We start from the raw sequence: 18,521 nt of genomic DNA, 5'->3' as shown, positions 1-18,521 counted from the left end.
ATATCATGTAAAAAATGGAGCAGAATCTAAAACTTGTGCAACTTAATGATACCCTTGTTTATTCGAAGAGTAAACACATAACAGGCAACTGTTATCTAAATTCTGACTGAGACAGAAAATAGACTTGTGTTGACATTCTAAAACATCCAAGGTATTTTTTTAGGCATTTATATCCAAAAATCCACCCAGTACCAATGTAAAAATCCCTGAATCCAAACTTGGAGTTACCCTCATTCAGGTAGGGCTTGCAGAGTCAGCATTGGCCAATTCTGCAGCCGGTGTTCAGTTTAGTTTGATTAAAGAAGAAGAGAAGTAAATATTGTAATGCACAATATTATGTTAAGCCATATGACCTAATTCTCCTCTTGCAGGTGCAGAACCTGTACTAATTGCATCTTTCGGCACGTATGCTCATGAGCCATTGCAGATAAAAACATTGTAAGATTTTTCAGATTAATTTAATTGAACATGGTTGGGTGTTCAAAGTGAACACAAGGCCATTTGATTAAAAGAAAAAAATATACTTTAGTAAACTATTTCCAGAAGGCTGTCTACATTACAGTAAAAGTTAATAGTCTTGCATACCCCCCAGTAGATATATTTTTAGAAATATTCATAGTTTGTATATTTTAATGCTAGGCAACATACAGTATATTATAGATGGTTACATCTTCTTAAAGCTGGGCCTCGATTTGCAGTTTTACATTTTGTGAAATTGCATTATCTATGCAATTCTTTAAGACTTCTAAGTCTTCGCAAATATTATAGCCATTAATTCAACTGCTATTTTGTATGGAGTATCCAGATTGTATAAATAATGATTTACAAGACGTAAGATGTCTAACTTAGAAAATGTATTAACATTACATGTGCGTGCGCCCCCTACCGGGAAGTGCTGGATCTCGTATCAGATACGTAATGAAGCACAGAGAGGCCGCTTTGCTGTCATACTTCTAAGTGAAGTGGTCAGAAAGCAGTTAAATTGGTAAAAAAAAGCTACAGAAATGTATTGAAGAAGCAAAAAATTTATAACAGTTAACCCCTTTGGCGGTATTCCCGAGTCTGACTCAAGGTTAAATTTTTCAGCTGCGATCAGTAACCCCGAGTCAGACTCGGGCTCGCCTCGCTGGATCCACAGGCAGTGTTTACTTACCTTGTTCCTGGATCCAGCGATGCCACCGCGCTGTGTGAGCGAGCGGGTCCTCGCTCGATTCACACAGTGCCTCTGTGTGCCGCCGCTCTCCGTTTCCCTGCGACGTTACAACGCACGGGAGCGGAGAACGGCGCCAAATTCAAAAAGGTAAACAAACACCTTACATACAGTATACTGTAATCTTATAGATTACAGTACGGTATGTAAAAAATACACACCCCCCTTGTCCCTAGTGGTCTGCCCAGTGCCCTACATGTACTTTTATATAATAAAAACTGTTCTTTCTGCCTTGTCCATAGCAACCAAAAGTGTCCCTTTATGTCAAAAATGGTTTTAGAGCAGCTAGAAAACAGCAATAATAATTTATAATCACTTGCAGAATTGTGCGATAGCGATTTGTGGGGAAAAAAATAAAAGTAATGACAGCGACAATTCTGCAACTGAGCAAATTTCAGTGATTTTGAGTTGATTACATTATTGAATAATTTTTATTATAATTATATTATTATTTGTTATAATTATTTATAATTATTTATTATATTATAATTTATAATTTTGTTTTTAAAAAAATTTCATACCCGGGATGCCTACTAGACTCTTGTTTGGACAGATTTAAGTGAGTTATTCCTAAGAATTACAGGCCTACAGTATAAAACGCCAAATTTCTTTGCAAATAATGGTACCGCTTTCAGCACCTTTTTTCTGAAATAATCATTCCGTCAGGGAGGTTAACTGCAAATTTAACTGCTAATTTTATTCTATCATTTGTCCCTTTTATAATAATGGCACTAAAATCATAGGGCCAGATCCTCAAAAGGGATACGCCGGCTTATCTACTGATACGCCGTCGTATCCCTGTTTCTATCTTTGGAACTGATCCACAGAATCAGTTTCCAAGAGATAGACAGAAGATCCGACATGTGTAAGGGACTTACACTGCCGGATCTTAGGATGCAGTACCGCATCCGCCGCTGGGGGCATTTTGCGTCGAAATGCCGCCTCGGGTATGCAAATTAGCACTTACGGAGATCCACAAAGCTTTTCAGCTTTGTTTTTTCTCCGTAAGTTTTAGTTTGCAATCGTAAAATTAGGGCTGCTTTTACAAGGTGTAAACTGTTTACACCTTGTAAAAGCAGACCCTTCTGTCCAGCGACGCTTTTTTTTTTTGTTTTACATTTTTTTTTCCCGCCGTATCTTTTTTTTTCCCCGACGCAACTTTATTGACCCGGCGCAATCCACAAAGCTTGGCGTAACGTAATTTCGCGCTATGCACGTCGGGAAAATGACGTCACGAGCATGCGCAGTACGGCCGGCGCGGGAGCGCGCCTAATTTAAATGGGAATCGCCCCCATTTGAAGAGGAACGCCTTGCGCCGGCGGAATTTAAGTTACACAGCCGAAAATTTCTAGGTAAGTGCTTTGTGGATCGGGCACTTAGGTAGACATTTTAAGGCAGTGTAACTTAAATGGGAATTTTTACGTTACGCCGGCTCTTTGTGGATATGGCCCATAATTCTGGCAGAACGCATTTTTTTTTTTTAGATTTTGCGCTACAATCTCATATGAATTAATGAAAATTTTAAAAGTGTATTTACAAATAATTTAGAAATAAAAAAAAGGATTCACTAAGGGTTAATAAGGGGCTTTTATTTATTTATTTATAGCTGAAAAACAGGACCCAGACTGTCAAACTGATAGATGAGTCCTGATGATTACACTGGAAATATGCAGCTTTCCCTGTATGATTATCAAAGCTATATGACAGCCAGAACTGTGCTCTGATTATCAACAACACACAGTGAGGTTGATTTACTAAAACTAGAGCGTGTAAAATCTGGTACAGCTGAGCATGGTAGCCAATCAACTTTTCAACTTAATTTCAGCTTGTTCAATTAAGCTTTGACAAAAAAAAAAAACTGAAAGCTGGTTTCTATGCAGAGCTGTACCAGATTTTGCACTCTCCAGTTTTAATAAATCAACCACCATGCTATTGATATGGAACAGTCAGCTCTCCAACTGAAAGAAGAGGGGAGTACTGCAGGGTACACAAGGTGAGACACAATCTCCCAGTATGATCTGCAGGACCAAGCTGTCTGTTTGACATCTCAGTCCGGTGCAGTGCAGCACCTAAAGTAGAACTATTGGCAAAACTTTATTTTCCATTTTGGATAGCACAAGGGAGAGTTATAACCCCTGTAAAAAAAATTCCGCTATTTGTGTCTCATTGCAGATATTTCCCTTCACTTCCTGTCTCATAGTCAAATAGGAAGGCAGAGGAAATCCCAGCAATTTAAGGAATTCTTTGGGGAATCAGGTCACCAGAACTAGTGTCCCAATTGGAATATTTTCTTACTTTTCTGGGGACAACCCACGATCTGGGATTTTCTTTTACTTTAACTTTCAATGATAATGGTAAACAGGACAAATAGAGAGGATGAATCTTCCTTAACGGGGGCACAGACAGCATTAAAAACTGACCAACGTTGTAATCCCTCTCCACTAGCTTTTGCCTTTAGTTATACTTAAACATGATTATAAACAGGCAAGCAAGGCCCCTTTCTTAGATGTGGCCACCGAAGGCAGTACTCAAGGCCGGTGCCTCTTCTGCTTATGCCTCGGATTGACCCTGACTACAGAGAAGGAGCAGTGTTGCCAGCTCAAACTGAAATTTTGCATTACTGATATCTAGCAGATCAACAAATACTCTTCTGTGGTAAGAAATCAAAAATAAACTGTGCTTATGATAAACAAAAACAAAAATTGCAGCTACAACAATCAAGTGAGATATCATCACAAAAATGAAATAGGTGAACAAGTATGTTGTGCTTAACCTCCCTGGCGGTATGATTCTGTCTGGAATTACGTACCAAAAGCGGTACATTTATTTTGCAAGGAAATTGGCGTTTTATACTGTAGGCCTGTAATTTTTAGAAATAACTCACTTAAATCTGACCAAGCAAGAGTCTTGTAGGCATCCCGGGTATGATTTTTTTTTTAAAACAAAATTATAAATTATAATATAATAAATAATTATAAATAATTATAACAAATAATAATATAATTATAATAAAAATTATTCAATAATGTAATCAACTCAAAATCACTGAAATTTGCAGTTGCAGAATTGTCGCTGTCATTATTTTTTTTTTTTTATGACGAATTTCCCCGCAAATCGCTATCGCACATTTCTGCAAGTGATTATAATTTATTATCGCTGTTTTCTAGCTGATCTAAAACCATTTTTGACATAAAGGGACACTTTTGGACAATCTACAGTTTTTAGGCAGAAATGACATTTTTTATTATATAAAAGTACATGTAGGACACTGGGCAGACCACTAGGGACAAGGGGGGTGTGTATTTTTTACATACAGTGCTGTAATCTATAAGATTACAGTATACTGTATGTAATGTGTTTGTTTACTTTTTTGAATTTGGCGCCGTTCTCCGTCCCCGTGCGTCGTAACGTCGCAGGGAACGGAGATCAGCGGCACACGGGGACTGTGAATCGAGCGAGGAGGTCCCGCTCGCTCACACAGCGGGTGGCATCGCTGGATCCAGGGACAAGGTGAGTAAACCAAGCCTGTGGATCCAGCGAAAGGTAAGCCCGTCCAGCCCGAGCGTGTCTCGGGTTTGCCGATCCTAACATGTAAAACCAACCCCGAGACACGCTCGGGTTTACCGTCAGGGGGGTTAAATGAAATAAACAAAAAGTAGTATAAACAAGTGAGTCCAAAAGTCCCAAACGTGACACAATAGTGAAAGTTTGAATGTTGTGTCACCAACTTCCTCCACCTTGTGCGACCACCACCAAAAAAATAGGATGTGCTCTTACCGAAGAGCGTTGACCACCTATTACTGGGGGTTCAACATAGGCTTGTATGTTTGGAAAAACTTCACATCTGTAAAGAGGTCCGGCAACAGAAACTTCAAGCCACCATCGGGGAAAACATCAAGTTTCTTTTACTCCAACCGTGACATTAGGTCATATACCCCAAATGAGAGACAAACGCCACAATAGTGTAAAACCTTTTTTACCAGGATTTAATGAAGGTAATGCACTTACATGAAAAGACGATTAAAACAGCATGTACTGGACACAATGGTATCAGAGGTAGATTCTCTAAATGCGATGACAAGAAATTATGCTATCGCTCGACCGGTTTCATCGCTAATCAGACTTCTTCCAGAGCATGCTAAAAGAATACCTAATGTCTTCCCCGATGGTGGCTTGAAGTTTCTGTTGAGTGGACCTCTTTACAGAGGTGGAGTTTTTCCAAACATACAAGCCTATGTTGACCCCCATGTAATAGGTGGTCAACGCTCTTCGGTAAGGGCACATGCTATTTTTTGGGTGGCAGTCGCACAAGGTGGAGGATGTTGGTGACACAACATTGAAGCCTCGTACACACGGCCGAGGAACTCGACGTGCCAAACACATCGAGTTCCTCGGCCAGTTCAGCCCTGAAGCCGCCGAGGAGCTCGGCGGGACGAGAGCTCCCATAGAACAACGAGGAAATAGAGAACATGTTCTCTATTTCCTCGTCGAGCTCCTCGTCGGCTTCCTCGGCCGAAAGTGTACACACGACCAGTTTCCTCGGCAGAATTCAGCCAGAAACTCGGTCGGAAGCTGAATTCTGCCAAGGAAACTGGTCGTGTGTACGGGGCCTTAGACTTTCACTATTGTGTCCCGTTTGTGAATCTTGGACTCACTTGTTTATATCATTCATTTATTGTTTATTTCATTTAAGCGCAACATACTTGTTCAGCTAAGTATTCTTCTGTAGCATTTTTAAAGGAATAAAACTTTTTTGTTTTGGACAGACATGCACTTTAAGTTATGATTTTAGTTTAGGCTCTTGTTTTATCATTTTGATTCTTGAAATAACTTATATGGAAGTGTTCTGGACGATGACGGCAAGTACACGTACTTGTCTATGGAATGATGTCACCAGTCAGCAGGAATGTCTACACTTTGACTTATCTGTTCTTAATACTCCTCTATCCACCCACCCTCTGATCTAAACGTACATTTGTTGGATTGGTGCCTGGCTAAAAATGATTACATTTACTGTATATACACTGTACTATTCCTGTTGAACTGCCTTTGTAAAGTAAGAAACAACAAAAGCTATGTTGAAAAAAAGGCAATCATTTATGCAACATGTGTTTTACTGTGTGACGCTCTAAAAGGACCAGAACCAAAACGAAATACCAAACATAGCAGTTAGATGGGAGATACAACAATGACATTACATTCCATCCTTTCCAACTCCTGTTCAGTGTAAATATTTTATAAACAAGATTAATTGTTTTAAAAGATTGCCAGGTATGATGTAAAGTAAGAAAGAGAAACAAAAGAAAAAAAATACAAACTTTGAAGTATCCGAAGTACACCAAATGTCTCTCTATTTAGAATGTGAAAGGTAGAGTGTATACTGTATAGTACAAGAATATGCAACAATGTAAATATTTGGAGTAGGTTAATCTGATATGGAACACTGCCTATTGAACTGTATAACATTAGAATACTTAATATAAATATCAATAAATTCAAGTGCTTCACAGACATGTTAAAATGGTTTTCTGCAGCAGGTACTTTGTGAAAATGGTGTTGGCAAAAATGATGAAGCTGAACCAGTTTGAAAATAGTTTGCTGGCTGAGTTTAACATAAGAGTCATTGCGAGAGAGATACCTATAACCTTAAAGCGGAAGTATACCGCACCAATTAAAAAAAAAAAAAAAACACCCTGAAAAGTAAAGGCATGATGTGCTAGTATGCATCACATACTAGCACATTATGAAATACTTACCTTAGAACGAAGCCCTGCACCGCCGCGCTGTGAGCTCTGACAGACGCTTTCATCTTCATCTGGTCTTCCTTTTGGGTTTGCGTCCTCCGGCTGTCTGATTGGCCACGACGCAATTACATCAATCCCGCACATGCGCTCGAGAGTCACAGACAGCAGCTCGGAGTTCTAAAGGGACGACACGTGTATACCGTCCATTCAGAGCGCATGTGCATGTGACATCACCAGCTGCATGAAGTGTGAATATCTCCTAAACCATGAAGGTTTAGGAGATATTCATAGTACCTACAGGTATGCCTTATTATAAGCTTACTTGTAGATACAAGCCTACAGAATGGGTTTACATCCACTTTAATCCAGTTTCACAAATATGTTACATCCAAGACATGCTGTCAATGATAACTGTCACAGTTGCTTGTGCTTGCAACCACACCTTTAAGCCATCAAATGGCTGGTGTCATAATTGATCACATGTGCAGCACCATGGCAACTGTAGATCAAACAGAAGCCAAGATGGCAGCCTCCTTAGCTATACAGGATAGGAGGGTTTAGTGTTGCTTTAAAGTGTATGTCACTACTAACTATGGACTTCTCTTATATGCTCCCCTTTGCTTTATTACATTACAGTGAATGCTTTTTTTTTCAAAGTAGAAGGATAGCCAAAGCTTGTTTGGCTGTATTTCTCCTGTGGATCACAGGAGTGCAGTTTGTTTTGCACTCCTGTGACTCGTTTTCAGCAGAACAGAAGTCGGTTCAGAGTCCACGTCATCCCGATAATGGAAGTTGGGATCTGCACTCCTCTCAGGGCGTGGCTACGATGGCGTAACCAGGAAGTGAGAGGAGTGCGTTCCACCGCTGACTCATCGTAAGCAGGAAAGGTATCTCCAGCACTGTGCATTCAGCACAAGCACGGCCCCTGCGTTCGGAGGAGAGCGCTGACTACTCTTTATGTTCTTTTACAAGTTGATACATTGTACGTTATATAGGAAGCGGGTTGTTGGGACACAGGTTTTTTTCTACATTAAAGCAGAATTACACTATGTTAGTGCCTTTGTGTTTTATATGGACCGTGAGTGAAAAATAACCCTTGCCGCTTCTGGAGTGATGGTGGAGGTCTAACAGGAGGATTTTGCATACAATGCTCAGTTTATTCAGTCATCTGGTGAGTGTGAACCACAGAAGGGAAGTGTACCTCACTTTTGTGGTGAAGATTGTGAGCTGGTGTAGAGTGCACCACTATTCCAACCCTAGAAGCACTTACCACTTTCTGAACTGTGATCTGCCAAACCACTTTGGGACTTGTATCATTCACTGATTTTATATATGTGATTTTGGACTTCAACCATCCTTAGCGCTGTTTTATCATTTTTTGATCCAGTTTTGGGTCTATGTGTTTGATACAATTTTATAAGTAAAAAAAAATATGTTTCTGCTATTTCTGTTTTAAATTATTTTATATAAACTGTGATTCTGTACTTGCCAAATATGCTGCAGAAATCTCCCTCCACTGAGTCTGGCTGCACCGCGGTCTCGCTGCCTTTTCCCAGGATCGCGGCGAGCTGCGGGCAGGATTTTTTAGGCGAGGCCATGGCTTCGGCCTAGTCCGCGGTCTTTTCCCGGGATTGCAGCGGACTAGGCTGAAGCCGCTGCCTTGCCTAAAAACTCCTGCTGGCGCGGTGTCCATCAGGAAAAAAAAATACTTAATTCGAATCGTGAATCGATTTTTTTTTTTAAATCGCAGATTTTATTTTTGCCCAAAATCGCCCAGCCCTAGACTCACCCCCCCTCCCTTTCTGGTAAACTCTCCCAAGAATGAGAGAGAGAGCTGTTCATGATGTCATAAGCCTAGGCTTTTTACCAGACAAGAAACAGGAAGTGGGCTGTAAAAGGTATTTACGGGCAGATAAAAAATGTTTTACTATCCAAAGTTAAAACAACAAGGGCAGAGGATTTAAGAGCTGGAAAGTTGAAAAAATTACTGAACAACTACCACATAAAACATAAGTCTAAAAATGTACTTACCAGATCTGCTACCATTTCTTAATTTACTTGATGCATACTGTATGCTTTCTTTTGTAACGGAGTCTCCTACAAATAAGAAAAACTATTTTATATTTTGAACTCATAAAATAGGCAATGTTAACATAGGAGATGCAGTAAACAAAGCCGTGTGATATAAAACGTTACCTGCCATAGGGTCGCTTGTAGGTACCATACACATATCATCAAAGTGTGTATTATTTACTTCTTGGAAAACTGAAATAGTTTTCGTAACCAAATTAAAAAAAATCCTTGGGGATAACATCTCTTTGGAAACGTTTTCTAAATATTCTTGTACAAAGTCCTGTTAAGGTAGAACAAAAAAAAGAAAAAACATCACAAAACTGTACAATAACATTACTAATGGTTCTTTAAAAACGTGTTTTAAATAAAAAAATGTATATAGAAGAACAACTGTTCAACACACAGCCCTGATGCTAGTAAACACTGAAGAACCTTGCTTATGAATTCTCTTTATCCACTTGATGAGTGTCCGAGATTAGGTCTCTGAACGATCTCATTCGGAACGGAAAAACTGAAAATTTAGCTTGGATAAGATAAGAAACGTCTACAGAACAAGTCCAGTTGAATGTAACTACTACTAGCTCTGTCAGTAATTATTTTTTACAGCATTTGTAATTTTTTAGAATGAGTGCAAAATATTTAAGTACAGTGTTCATATAATGCATACAACGTGTCGGGGGGCCATGTTTTTGCTACTGGATAAAGTTGTTTGACCTATTTGCAAACCCATGAAAGAATGCTCTGCTTATTCCAGCAATTATGTGTTGGCCTTCAGCTACATTCTGTTCTCTGTGGGAGGCCCTTTAACATGCTCTTGATTTTTTTGAAGAAAATATATTTTTGTCCTACACTAGAATTATTTATTTTTGACTGAGGCATTTTCACGCTAATGCTGTCCTCTTATTTTAGAACTATTAAAACTACTAAAACAGTTGATAAAAAAAAAATAAAAAAAAAAAAAAGAATAAGCTTTAATGTAATATTTTTTAATTTAAAACCTAGTAAAAAATCTTGAATACAGAATGTGCTTTATTAAATCATACAAAAAACATGTTAAATCATGTTTTGGGCAAGTGGGCTTTCATTTAAAAAAAGCCTTTGGGCAGTTAATTCAATTTAAACATTAGTAAATTAAGATAAGACAATCTTCTTTCATTCTCACTACATCGCTGACACCAATGTAGGCTTTCTGGGGTGTGGTGAAGACTGTGTAGCTGTAGTTCTGTTATTTTTATTCGTTTTTTTTTTATTATTTTTAAGATAACAAGATAACTAATTTGTGTTATCTACTAGCAATAATAGTATATGAACGTGCAAACTAATAATTTGTAATAATGACATTATGCTTTTGTAATAATGAAGTGAAGGATTTACACTTACAAAATGTCACACATGTGTCAAGTTACAAATAACTGATAAATAGTTTTTATTAAAATTGAGAAAACTATTATGAAGGAGTTGATAGATACAATACCTGTTCTTCAGATAACTTGATACATGTCCTGATTTCTCGAAATATAAGTGAAAGTCTGTCTATCATAAGATAATTTTGTGATGTGTTTGAGAGTTTGGATGAAAGTTCTGTAAGCTGCGATGACATTTCATATACCATAACGTATAACCAGCAGTGTTTTGACTAAAAGACACAAAAAACAATGAATGAATACAAACATCAAAATAGTTACATCTCTGTATACTTGTAAAACATGGTCATTTAATAGAAAAACATCTCTAGAGGGGAACCATTTTAACAAGAAAATGACTTAATGCTTTATGTCAGAAATGCCAAATTATATTTCCACACAATTGCCATATGGACTTTTTTTATTTAGTACAGATGTTCATTGTTTTGTGCACAAAAACCATTTTGATGGGAAAGTGGATATCTTTGCATGGCTAAAAATACTTTACACAGTTATACAATTCAAAAGAGCTCTGGAGAGTTATTAAGAAAAAACTAAAAAACTTGAGCCTTTGGGTTCTGGTAAATTAAAGACCTTTAGCATAAGAAACATCTCACACTAAGCTGGCAGAAATTGAAACAAATAATGTACTCTCCACAACCCGATAAAATGTAGTGAATTCAGCATATTATTTTATTCTGATGGGTCTAATATCCATAAGACATCACTTAGCCAAATGGGCTTAAGAGCAAACACTGTGAATGTAACAATGTATCCACAGAGATTGTGTTTTTGTTACTACAAACCATGTGTTTAAATACTAAACAATAAATGGTACAGGGGGACTAAAAGGGTTTTCCTTTTGGATAAAGTAGGTAGAGGTAAGAACCTCTGCCACTAGGGAGTTCCTCTAATACAGGTACTTGTTTCAGTAACAACTGTCTAATAGAGTAATTGCCTTACTTTGGAGAGATTTTTTTCACTTCCTATTGTGTCGATTGGAGAGGAAGTAAGTCGAACACAGATGGCAAAATAAATACATTTTAACCACTCCCTATCCTAATTGAAAATGGGTGGCCTCATGGTTAAACAAAGATACTGTCTATATTTCTCAGCATTGAGGACACCATTGATCCTGACCAAATCTCCAACTCCATTTGGGGTGGGGTGGGGGCCATAGGGGTGGGTGCCATCATCAGTCAAGGTGGATTCACACCATTCCACGTATGCTTTCATGCATTTTTACAAGTGTTATTAACATTTATGCATATTCAGGCACTGCCATTGTCATAAATAGGAACTATAATGCACATAGATGTATAAAATATACACTGTATGGATGTGAACAAGCGCCATTTAAAGAATAAACATAGGAAAATTAAACAGGAATTTTAAGGTGCAAGAAATTACAAATAAATCATATCAAAAAATAAATTTTATTATACAAAATTACATAGAATAAAAGATCCATAATATAATAAATACAGTTTCAAAAATGCATGCAGACAGTTCTCTCAACATGTTTCGCCATTCAATTTGGAGTTTTTTTGTCAAGCACTACTGAAACAAAGAAAAGAAAAATAACACAATATATACACAAAAAAAACATATATGTGTATATGTATGTGTATATATCGTGTTGTTTTTCTTTTCTGTGTTTCAGTATTGCTGGACAAAAAAACTCCTGAAGAAGCCAAATTTAATTGACGAAACATGTTGAGAGAACTGTCTGCATGCATTTTTTTTTTAGATAAATTATTTGTAATTTCTTGCACCTTAAAAATCCCATTTAATTTTCCTATGTTTATTCTTTAATCAAGGGATGTGGTGCCTATTTATAGTTGACAGGTAATTCAATAAAAGCACCATTTAAAGAAATTACTAACTTGTGTACACTTAAAAAGGCATTGATGTGAATGGGCTCACATTTTCACATTTTGGATAAAGCAGAACAGAATATTGGGAACATTTGAATTCCACACAGGCTTTAATTTACAAATATACACTATATTGTCAAAGTATTGAGATGTGTGCCTTTACACGCACATGCACTTTAATGGCATACCAGTCTTAGTTTGTAGGGTTCAATGACTTGACCCACCCTTTGCAGCTATAACAGCTTCAACTCTTTTGGAAAGGCTGTCCACAAGGTTTAAGAATGGGAGAGTTTGTGAGGTCAGGCAGTGATGTTGGACAAGAAAGCCTGGCTCACAGTCTCCACTCTAATTCATCCCAAAGGTGTTCTATCAGGTTGAGGTCACGGATCTGTGCAGATCAGTCAAGTTCCTCCACCCCAAACTCGCTCATCTATGTCTTTATGGATCTTGCTTTGTGCACTGGTGTTCTGTGTTCAAGTATTCTGTCAAGAGCTGCAAGTCTATATTATTAAAGCAGAGTTCCTCCTCTCCACAGCACTGGCATTCTTACTGTGGGCGTCCGGCTGTGTCTGCCGCGCTGCACGCTGTGAATCACAGGGCAATCGTCTGGGACATGTCACAGGTCCCAGAAGATTGCCCGGCCATTCACATTCACGACTGCAGGGAGCCCTGGGAGGAAGTGGGATCTGGATGCCTCCCTCCCTAAAAAAAATTACATGCCAAATGTGGCATGTCAGGGGGTCACCGTCACTTAAAGAGGAAGTTCCATTTTTGGGTGGAACTCCGCTTTAAGCACACTTTATAGAGCACATTCACAAAATCATTTAGTCTAAACTGTCTAAACCGTAAGTAAAACTCCAATTCACTTAAACAAAAAATTTTAACCAAAATGTATTATGCCTGGAAACAATTTTTCTTTTTTTCTAATTAAACATTACTGAATAATAATCTAGATTTCTAAATTGATGCAGTGCACAATTATAAGGCAGGGCAAAATGCTTAAAATGAATGTTAATCAACTGCTGTGTGTAAGTGCCAAGGGCATCTGAACAAATGAAGAACAAATGTCTAATATTTATCAGCAATATTGTACGTGGACTGACCGGAAAGGTACGGTATGTATTGAAGATAACACAAATATCTGAAATTTGTTTAACATTCCATATGACTGTGGACGTGCAGAGTGAAATACACAGATGATTAATGATCTTGTAAGATTGACAGAATTTACAAAGAAACAATCAAATTGTCAGACAAATGTTTTAGGCAAGTGTCAAAAAATGCTATAAATTAAGAACGCTTTCAGAAATAGAAAAGTTAATAGTCTATTTTTATCTATTAATGGAATGGAAAGTAAATGAACAAAAGAGAAATCCAAATCAAATCAATATGCGGTGTGTCACCCATTGCCTTCAAAACAGCATCAAGTCTTCTAGGTAAACTTGCACAAAGTTTTTGAAGGAACTAACCACAGATCTGTGAATGTAGGCTGCCTTATATCCTTCTGTCTCTTCATGTAATCCCAGACAGACTTGTTGATGTTGAAATCAGGGCTCTGTGGTGGCCAAACCATGATTTTCAGGACTCCTTGTTCTTATTTACGCTGAAGACAGTTGTTAATGACATTAGCTGTATGTTTGGGGTTGTTGTTATGCTGCAGAATAAATTTAGGGCAAATCACAAATCTCCCTGATGGTTTGGCATGATGGATAAGTATCTGTCTATCTTTCTCAGCATTGAGGACACCATTGATCCTGACCAAATCTCCAACTCCATTTGCAGAAATGCATCCCCAAACTTGCAAAGAACCTCCGATATGCTTCACTGCTGCCTGCAAACACTCATTATTGTACCACTCTTCAGTGCTTTGGCAAACAAACTGCCTCCTGCCAGAACCAAATATTTCAAATTTTGACTCATCAACCCAGAGCAACTGCTACCATTTTTCTGCACCTCAGTTCCTATGTTTTAGTGCAAACTTGAGTCGCTTAGCCTTGTTTCCATGCCGGAGGTATGACTTTTTGGCAGCAATTCCTCCATAAAGACCACTTCTGGCCAGAGTTCTCCAGACAGTAGATGGGTGTACCTGGGTCCCAAAGGTTTTCAACAGTAATTTGCTATTGGCCAATGTCAAAGGGAAGTAAGCATAATGTATCTTTCATCTGCTGAATTAAGTTTATTTGGCTAATCACTGAGTATACAGTCCTCTACTTTGCCTGCTTCTTCAAAAGAGCTTGAACAGCACATCTTGAAACCCCAATCTGCTTTGAAATCTTTGCCTGGAAGAGATTTTTCTTGTTGTGATTAGTCTTTCCATGGTATATGACCTGTGACATTTAACTGTCTTTCACAACCTCACCTTAGTAGCAGAGTTTTGCTGTTCCTCACCCAGTTTTAAGCCTCCTACACAGTTGTTTCTGTTTCAGTTAATGACTGTTTTTCAACCTACATATGAAATTGATGATCATTACCACTTTCTTAGTATAATTGGTTACTAATTCACCTGACTCCAATCCTACAAATGTCCTGCTTTTGTGCAAGTGTACGAAGTGTGCAAGTGTAAGAATTGATGCTGGTTTGAAGCCAAAGGGTAGTGACATCAAATATTGATTTGATTTAAATTGTTCTTCGTTCACTCACTTTGCATTTTGCAAATTAATAAGCAATGTACAATTAAAATATATAGTTTTGAATGCATTCTTACTTACATTTCTTCACAACTGCTTAAAACTTTTTCACAGTATGGTATAACAGATTTTCCTAAATTAGCAGAACAATGACACTATGAGCACATGGATAAAATGATTGCAAAATCAATGTTATATAGCAACACCCAACCAAGTTCAGAAAGCTTATTTCTGCCACTTGATATTTGAAAAAAATTGCTCTCTGTCTGTCTGTTTAGGTGACTTAAAATAACCTTTCTTTTTAGCACAAATTGCAAACATCCAAATCATATTTAAAATTAATCTCCAGATAGATATAAATCACCATTTAATCTACAGTAGGTGAACCCGATTTTGTGTCAATCTCGCTCTCTTTCTCGGCGAGATTGAGCACCTACGAGCCCCATCGTGGGAGCCAGCGCCGAGCTGGCTTGCCGCGATGGAGACACGTGGGTAGGTATCACATGGGTAGGTACAGAGCATGATGGGACTGTGAGGCCTATATAGGTCCGATGCAAGGCGCGCATCCGTCATTTCAGCGAGGAGGACCGGCGTGTCAACATCGGGAGAAGAAGAGAAGTGAAGAACATGACGTCACAGCGCGGAAGAAGAACTCACAGCACGGAAGAAGACGTACAGCACGGAAGAAGGGACCGGACAGCGAGACGAAGAACCGGGGTGCGACGAGTCAACAGCGGAGAGCGGCGAGACCCCCCGGATAGCGGAGAAGACCCGTCGGGATAGCGGAAGAAGAAGAGCCCCGCCGAAGACGCCGGAGGAAACCCGCCGGGGGGGTGGGGGCTTTTTTAAAAGCCACCCCCCCGGCGGTGGAAGAGAACCAGACGGCGGCCCCCACCCACCCGAAGACGTCAAAGAAGAAGCCTCCCCTGGTAAAAGAGCTAATAAAGAAGACAGGGGAGGCCCCTCCGGAGCAGAAGAATAAAATATTTTAATACACTGTGTGGTTTATTTGTGTTTTTACCACTTTTCTTGCAGGTGAATGGGTAGGGGTACGATGTACCCCATACTCATTCACTTAGGGTGGGGGGCCGGTATCTGGGGGCCCCCTTATTAAAGGGGGCTCCCAGATTCCGATAAGCCTCCCGCCCGCATACCCCGACAACCAACGGCCAGGGTTGTCGGGAAGGGGCCCTGTCCTCATCAACATGGGGACAGGGTGCTCTGAGGTGGGGGGGCCGCAGTGCGCCCCCCTGCCCCAGAGCACCCAACCCCCCCATGTTGAGGGCATGCAGCCTGGTACGGCTCAGGAGGGGGGGGGGGGCGCTCGCTCGTCCCCACTCCCTTCCTGGCTGGCCGGGTAGTGTGCTTTGGATACGGGTCTGGTATGGATTGTAGGGGGACCCCCTACGCCGTTTTTTCGGCGTAGGGGGGCTCTCCTTACAACCCATAACAGACCTAAGGGCCCGGTATGCTCCTGAGGGGGGACCCATGCCGGATTTTTATTTAAAATCCGGCGGGGACTTCCCCTTCAGGATTCATAACAAACGCCGCACACGTGTAGAATTGGCGGGAATCCAAGTCGAATCTCCCGTCGCTTCTATGACGCACTTGCTGGGATGTGCTGTCACTATTCCAGTGAGTGCGAGATCTCGGCACCATGTCGCCGAGTATCAGCGCGACGCTGTCGTGCTAAAAGCACAATATCACAAACACCTACTGTAGTTCTGTGTCCAATACAAATCATTACAAATAATTTTTTTTTTCATGAAATTGCCATAATTTTCTGAGTCTGTCTTGATATCAGCCTTCTGTAGTCTCCTGATAAGTGGGATTCACATTGGAAAAAGGGAGGGTTATCACTCTAAACTATTCAGTCTTTACTGCACTGTACAGTGGTGACACTTATCCTAATCAGAGTACTGGGGGCAGGTTGGTGAGCAAGTTTTAAAGTGGTTCAAAAGCCTAAAAATGTTTAAGCTTAATGCATTCCTTTGCTAATGCAGGGGGAGTGTACCCATGCACATAACTTGCCTAGGTGAATGACGTGCAGTTTGTCTGCTGTGTCTACTGGGATACGTATGTCACATATCACAGGAGGCATAGTCCTTCATTGAGAAAGGAGGAGGGGGATGGGCCTAGCGGCTCATCATCGGGAGAGCCTCTACCTGGAACCGGAAGAGCCAACAGCTTCCTGATGACGTCAAGCAAGTAGATGGATTTTAGCAGGACAAACCTGGATCCGCTGGATGGGTGAGTATCTTAATTGTGTAGGATCCACCAAAAAACATGGTTAAAAAAAATGGGGGTGGGGGGTGTGTATTGATGAATATCCACTTTAAGCTGAAGTAAATTGCTGCAAAAAAATTATGACTAGTCAAACCAATTACTTAACAAAAGATCAACCCCTTTTCTGACCTATTTGAACTAGTTTTATGTGTTTAAAATTTGAATTATTTAAATGTTTTCAATCAGGGACGGGATCAAAATTCTTAAAGAAGGATTTACGTTGAGGTGTTTAGATATTTGTTAAATATGAAGCCTCGTACACACGACCGAGGAACTCGACGGGCGAAACACAACGTTTTCCTCGTCGAGTTCCTTGTTAGGCTGTCGAGGAACTCGACAAGGCAAGTTTCTCCATTCCCGTTGCGGAAATAGAGAACTTGCTCTCTTTTTGGCTCGTCGAGTTTCTCGACAGTTTCCTCGACGAAAATGTACACACGACCGGTTTCCTCTGCAAAAAAATATCTCCCAGCAAGTTTCTTGCTGGTTTTTGCCGAGAAACTCGGTCGTGTGTACGATGCCTAACAGTTAAACGAGCTGGCTCTCATACTGTATATGACTAGAACCACATTTTTACTGTAATTTTTTCAGACTACACCGTACATTTCCAGAGTTGTGATGTATAGTTTAAAAATTGTGGACAAATATGTTTTAAGTATCATTATTTATTTTACAAAACAAACCCATATTGCGAAGAATTGGAATTTCAGGATGTGGGTACAATTGGATAGGAATGTTGCAGTCTTCCATTTTAATTAGTACAACAAGCTGATAAACTGGTATTTCTAGTTAAACTATTTATCATACAGAAATGCAGTCCTTTACTTAGGAATGGGATTAAATTAGTTAAAATTATAGACGATTTCTATTTTAGGAAAGAAATTAGCTCTAGCATAGACAGTATGTGCAGATTTCTACAACTTGGGTGAAGTATTTAGAAAATGCATTAAAGTGTGTTCATATAATTTGTACTGGTGTTTTACTGAAACTGGTATTTATGCAGCCCAGGGACTGATTCAACTAAAATACACAATTTATTAGTCCTAGGTATTAGTATTACCAATAAAGACAAGCAAACCTTTTTATATCTACTGCACACAGATCTCCTGCACACTATTCCATCATGGGGTTTTACAAAAAGAAATTCCAAAAACATTTTTTGCCTTTTTTAATTTTGCATGGTACGAGTAAGGCCTCGTACACACGTCCGAGGAACTCGACAGGCAAAACACATAGTTTTGCTCGTCGAGTTCCTTGTGAAGTCGCCGAGGATGTCGGCGAGCCGAAATTTCCCATTGAACAAC

The 18,521-nt window shown here is 39.4% G+C and overlaps 1 protein-coding gene across 2 annotated transcripts in view; it reads right to left on the bottom strand.

Moving 5' to 3' along the window:
* KITLG (KIT ligand) overlaps window positions 1-18,521 on the bottom strand; it is a 92,876-nt gene that overhangs the window by 9,945 nt on the left and 64,410 nt on the right. For both annotated transcript variants that reach the window (XM_040344163.1, XM_040344162.1), the window contains exons 4-6: window positions 10,502-10,663; window positions 9,151-9,307; window positions 8,986-9,051 (exon numbers count right to left, since the gene is read on the bottom strand). In XM_040344163.1, the coding sequence (XP_040200097.1) occupies window positions 8,986-9,051; window positions 9,151-9,307; window positions 10,502-10,663 (385 nt within the window). The remainder of the gene's footprint in view (window positions 1-8,985; window positions 9,052-9,150; window positions 9,308-10,501; window positions 10,664-18,521) is intronic.

This window comes from Rana temporaria, chromosome 3 (genome assembly GCF_905171775.1).
Source record: "Rana temporaria chromosome 3, aRanTem1.1, whole genome shotgun sequence".
Classification (NCBI taxonomy): Eukaryota; Metazoa; Chordata; class Amphibia; order Anura; family Ranidae; genus Rana; species Rana temporaria.
The sequence above is the reverse complement of the archived record's forward strand: the minus strand, read 5'-3'. Positions and strand labels throughout refer to the sequence as shown.